The sequence below is a fragment of the Frankliniella occidentalis genome, unplaced genomic scaffold (assembly GCF_000697945.3).
Source record: "Frankliniella occidentalis isolate FOCC.00 unplaced genomic scaffold, Focc_3.1 Scaffold47, whole genome shotgun sequence".
Taxonomy (NCBI): Eukaryota; Metazoa; Arthropoda; class Insecta; order Thysanoptera; family Thripidae; genus Frankliniella; species Frankliniella occidentalis.
The window spans coordinates 713,294-718,728 of record NW_026267177.1 but is presented as its reverse complement, the minus strand read 5'-3'; the positions used below and the strand labels follow the sequence as shown (position 1 = coordinate 718,728).

The 5,435-nt window shown below is 37.2% G+C and overlaps 1 protein-coding gene across 6 annotated transcripts in view; it reads right to left on the bottom strand.

Moving 5' to 3' along the window:
• Positions 1-139: 139 nt before the first annotated feature.
• LOC113207803 (activated Cdc42 kinase-like) overlaps positions 140-5,435 on the bottom strand; it is a 33,319-nt gene continuing 28,023 nt past the window's right edge. For 4 of the 6 annotated variants that reach the window (XM_052267200.1, XM_026424501.2, XM_026424503.2 and 1 more), the window contains 2 exons: positions 5,136-5,396; positions 3,390-4,982 (listed from right to left, as the gene is read on the bottom strand). In XM_052267200.1, the coding sequence (XP_052123160.1) occupies positions 3,936-4,982; positions 5,136-5,396 (1,308 nt within the window). In that variant the 3' untranslated portion in view covers positions 3,390-3,935. The other 2 variants (XM_026424502.2, XM_026424504.2) reach the window with 1 other exon arrangement.

Below are 5,435 nucleotides of genomic sequence, written 5' to 3'. Positions count from 1 at the left end.
ATATGAGCGCATTTTCCATATAATAAATCATTACAGAAAATGAACATCATCACCACCTTTCCCAAAAACCCAAACTGTATTGTTTTCAACTGGTTTCTGGCACGGATACCCAGGAGAGCAACGAGTAGAATCAGATCTCTTTCAAAAGTTTTAAAACGACATTTTATTAATTAAAGTGCACAGCTTTCCAATTGATGTCAGATCACATAATGATGGTTTTGGACATAAAATTATTATAATGAGTTATAGAAGTTGAATAATATGCCCTTAGCCAAAAAAAACAAGCCAATGAGTATTATTCATTCAAAATATATCTTAAAATGGCAATCCAATACATTTTTAGGGTAGAAGTAGCGAGAGTAGTAGCAATAATATTAAGCTGCCAAACATGGCAACATTGTTAAGATTTTAAAGAAGGAAACTTGAGAGTAAAAAATAAAGGGACATCACCAGAATTTGTGCCCTCAACTCGCTCACTCCATTTTGCATGCATCAATATACATATGTGTATGAATATAACAATAACATTGAGGGGTTGTACAAAGTCCAGACTTAATCAGTCAAATAACACACATTCTGATATTAAGCAATGAAATAGTAGTTAAAGAAAAAAAATACTTGTCCACAGAGAAATTCTGCAGACATAAAATAAGTCTCACACACACAAAAAATGCAACACGAGTTGAAGAAAATTTAACTTGTGATGAAAAGCATTAGATAGTAGTAGTACATAGAAGATTAAGCACAAGCACAACAATGCAGATAAGGATCAAAGGCGACAAGGAGACATTGTAATGAGAATGATAGTGAAAATGAGAACGATACTTACACAACCTAGACTGTTTAATAAACCAGACTAATTTTTTATGAAAATACAAAATGGAAGTCTTAAAGCAGTCCTTTAATTATTACTTTGAGTAATAGCAAATTTTGATGTAAAGAAAAAAAAATGTTTACAAAATATAGATGAGTAGACAGTGTAGATGAAATCAAGATTCTTTACAACAATTCCAGTAATTGTCAAAAATCTTTACAACCCTCAAATTTTATGAAATGCAAAATCAGTCTGTTAAAGTATATCCATCCCTCGATCCATCCTCATGATACAAATTAAGTCTGTTTGTTTAAGATAATCAAATACTGTTCATCTGTCTTATTGTCATTACCATGGCAGATTATCAGGTAGACAGTATAAAGAAATTGTGATTATAATAAGTCTTAGAAAGCGAAGTGTGATATTAGTGAATTATTACGTAATAAGTTGATACATATGAAATGATATGGTATGGTATGGTACTTCCAAATTATTTCATTAAAAGCTGCTTTACCGATAAAGAAATTTGATTAGTCTGCAGGTTAAATGAAGCAGCAGAATTAAGAAAACCCTGTAACCTCAGTGTGTTACAAAACTAACGTGAGTACAAAAGCAGAACTGGGGACCGCATGCCCAATTACAAGAAATTAATTAAAATAGGTAACTTTGGTTGATCTTTCCATGATATCACTAGCAACATCTTTAGAATATCTTCACATTGAAATCATTAATACTTTTTCAAGATTATTGCTTTTATCACACAAAATTATAAAAGAAAACAAGAAGACAACATGGTTAAAACTAAATAGTGACTAAATAAATATAAATGCAACATGATAAAATACAATAATGAAACATTGGCACAAAATAAATTTCATACAAATCTGGCTTATTTGGGATGAGCATCATTTTAAAACTGTATCACCGGAGAGAGTTACAGGTTTGTATAGCAGCATCTGTCATGACCATCACAGTTGACCACAGTGCTGTTTCTGGGCTGAAGAAAATTAATAAGCAGTAATAAATGAAATTGTGATTAAGTTTCAAAACTGTTCACTACAGGCATTCAAAAAATATCAAAATGGTTAAACATGAGTTGTTTCTCCTACATCAGAATTAGCAAGTAGCCAACTTGCAGCTCTTGCTACATCCCATCCACAGCTATCCAATGCTTGTCCACAGTCAGCTAAGTCCAGCGATGACTGCAATAAAGTCTGAAGTCGAACTAATTTGATGGCTCTATGAACATCCCAATCAGCAGCATTTAAGGCTGCCAAGCACGCTTCTACATGTACCTGAAACAAAATGCACAACTTCTTAGCTGATTTGTACTGCCATCATAGGAAAGCCAGACATATAGGTAAGCTAGTGGTATGCTTACATTGTTGCCTAAAACCTTTCCCATTATTCTGACCTCATCAGAGTCTATGCCACGTGCTTTACCACGCGTTCTTCGAGAGTTGGGACCATCACAAGCAAATTCCAATAAATCTTCACAAGATACATGATCTGACAAGCGAAACACAGGATCACCACTTGTCAAGGTAGCAATTCCATTTTCTAGAGTAACCAGTGTGTCTTCTTCATGCCCTCCATCAGTCGCATCAATATCCAGGTCATCCAACCTGTCAATCTCGCATGCTAGTCGTTGATCATAGCTATCATCATGAGACCTACAGAAAAGACAAACATGGTTAAAAACTTTCTAACATGTTTAGAAAACTGAACTTAAAGATCTCATTTCAAATTAAATTACCCTGTATTGCTTTCGTCAGCAAGCTCAGACCCAAGTGTAAGAGTTTCTCTTGAAGCCATGGCCAGAGTCCTAGACATTCCACTAGCTGGAATTATAAGAGGATGCTTTCTTTGGTGCCGAGCCTTAGTATTTGTACGAGGCCTTGTTCTATCCCGAGGAGGAAGTGGAATTGGGTTATCATCTGTTAATTAGAATCAAAACATTAAAGAAAAATAAGAAAGTAGTAGATTGTGACAATTAATAACGTCATGAAGATAGGGTAGTCATAATGATGTTGAGAATTTTTACCTCGAAGTTCTGCATGCTCATGCTGATCTATTTCAACATCTGTATCCTCAAATACACTACCGCTGAAAAAAAAGAAGGTAAAAATGAGATGATGATGAGAGGACGATTAAATTGTAATAAAAAAGATAAAACATTTCTAATCAACTTTTTACCTGCCAGCTGATTGAAGAGTAGGAGGAGGAACTCTACACCTTGGCAGAGTACAATTAGATCCAGATGGTTCGCTTGTTGATCCTTCATTGCTCTTTGATAAAAAAAAATAAGAAGAATAAAGTGAATTAGAGAAAGAATTAGGAAGAATTAGATTAGAATTAAGATGAATTAGAGAAAGAACCCGAGCAATGCTGCATTTTGGGAAGCATTTAATACCTGGTGCTTGTTACCCCGAACTCTTGGGCGTACAACAGGAGTAGAGCGTAACATTCGAAGAGGATTACTTTCAGAAGCTGCAGATGAACTTGACACATCTGCTGAATTTTCAACAAGACTGCTGTAGACTGCTTTGGCCTCAGCACTGAGTGTGGACTGGAATATTTTAATGGGGACAGGGCAAGGGAAAAAAATAAAAAATAAAAATAAAATTAAAGCAAACTAAAGTAAAGAAAAAATAAAAACAACAAACAAACAACAAAAATTTTTAAAAGAACAATAAAGAAAATAGATTTATCAAAATTAGTATGAATAGTTGGGCAAGAGGACTGGAAAATTGTGAGAAGGAAGATGGAAAATTAATAGACAGCATTCTGTTCAAGTTTAAGAACAGATAATTTTTTTAAAATTGGAAGCCTTAATCCATATAAAATTTTAAGTGATATGTAGCAAAAATTAACACAGCAAAGAAAAAACAATTTGCTGTTCTGATACAACCATACTACTTTGTTGTGATATGAATCACCTTTGAGCAATATTGGAGTTCATAATTCATGCAATAGCAAGTCTCCATTCAGTCTCAGTAAAAACAAATTAGTTACAATGAATCAGACTTATCCTATGATTACATACATGCAAATAACCAAATAACTCTGTCTAAAGCGCAATACCCAAATTCATTTTAAAAAAAGAGTAAAATATACAAATTTAAGCCGTTGGGCTTGGCGCCGGACTAGGAGGGAAGGTAAGAAAATCGCGGGCGAATTCGGGGTACTCTGATAGGTCGAGATTCTCCGAGTCAGAAGACGTTTCTGACATGCCACGATTGCCTGAGTACGGAGGAGACAATGAATGAAGGAACGATGAGGCAGGTGGAGGCGATCTTCCTCCCCAAAGACCAGCTACTACATCCGCAACTACTCCGCGCAACGAGGCAAGATCAGGGCTCGAGTCCGAGCTACCGGCTGCGGTTGGAGCTGCAGGACGAGCCCGGCGGAATTTGGACCGTCTCGTTCGACGAGTAATTCCCTCGTCTTCAGAAGATGTCATAGAGTCGGTACTATCTTCCGACGCAGCCAGACTGAGGTGAATCTTCGGAACAGATGCAGACATTCTGTGCTTTGGTAGACTGTGTGTTGAGGATTTATTGTGGCCATTTGCAAGATTTTGGCCATTGTCCCGCTGTCCTTTATACATAGCAGCAAAGGATTTGATGGGGCTACCCACCGAGAAGCGAGCATGCACTCCATTGTTGGAGGATTTGTCTTTGGGAGGCGAACCATATTTCTGCATCAGCTCAGTGAGGCTCTTGCCAACTTTACCATTTCCATTTTCTTTAGGAGGGGAGCCATACTTATGAATTAACTCAGTTAAGGAGCCAGTACCCAAGGGTGGGCTAGAACCCAGAGACATGCGGTCGCAATGTTCTGATATTTTCCCATCAGAAACGTTCTTACTCAAATTTTTGGACCTGACATCACTGCCAACAGAGCCTGCTCTTATCAAATGACCTCGTTCATTCTGACGTTCACTATAGAAGCGGCCTCGAGAGAAACCATGACCATGACCTTTCATGTAAGGAGGGCACTTTGTTAACAGGTCCCGTGACCGAGCAAAATAGAATTCAGCTGATGCTCGATCCCAAAGAGGCAAACGTAATGGAATGGGACTTCCCATCATCAATGATTCCACACTTGCATCCAAAGAAGGGGGAGGAGTGCGTGGGAGGGATAGTAAGCTTCTACACAAACCAGTCTTAGGAAAAAAGTAGAAATGAAAAAAACAAATCAAAAATGAAGGGCAGGGGAAGGGTTAAGAGAAAGTGATATGGTTAGACTTATGACGATGGTTGATGACAGTGAGAGACAAAATTCTTAGAAACAGTATCAACTGAACAGCATAAAGTACCTGCATGTCTGGAATAGATGCAGCTTCTTCAGTGAAATTTCTACGTTCATCATGAGAACTTCTTGAAAGACTGGCATGGCGAGTATGTGATGTTATGGTGTGAGATGGTGGAAAACGGAAGGAAAACTTGCGCTTGTTTGGAGATGCTGGAGTCTTTGGAGAATCATCTCCATGACCTTCCATTGAACGGGCAGCAATTTCATTCACCATGGCAATAGCAGAATCCAAAGTTCTCTCATCTGATGCTGAAATTGGTTTAACCTGGAAACATTATTTACATAAAAATTAGAAATATAGTCA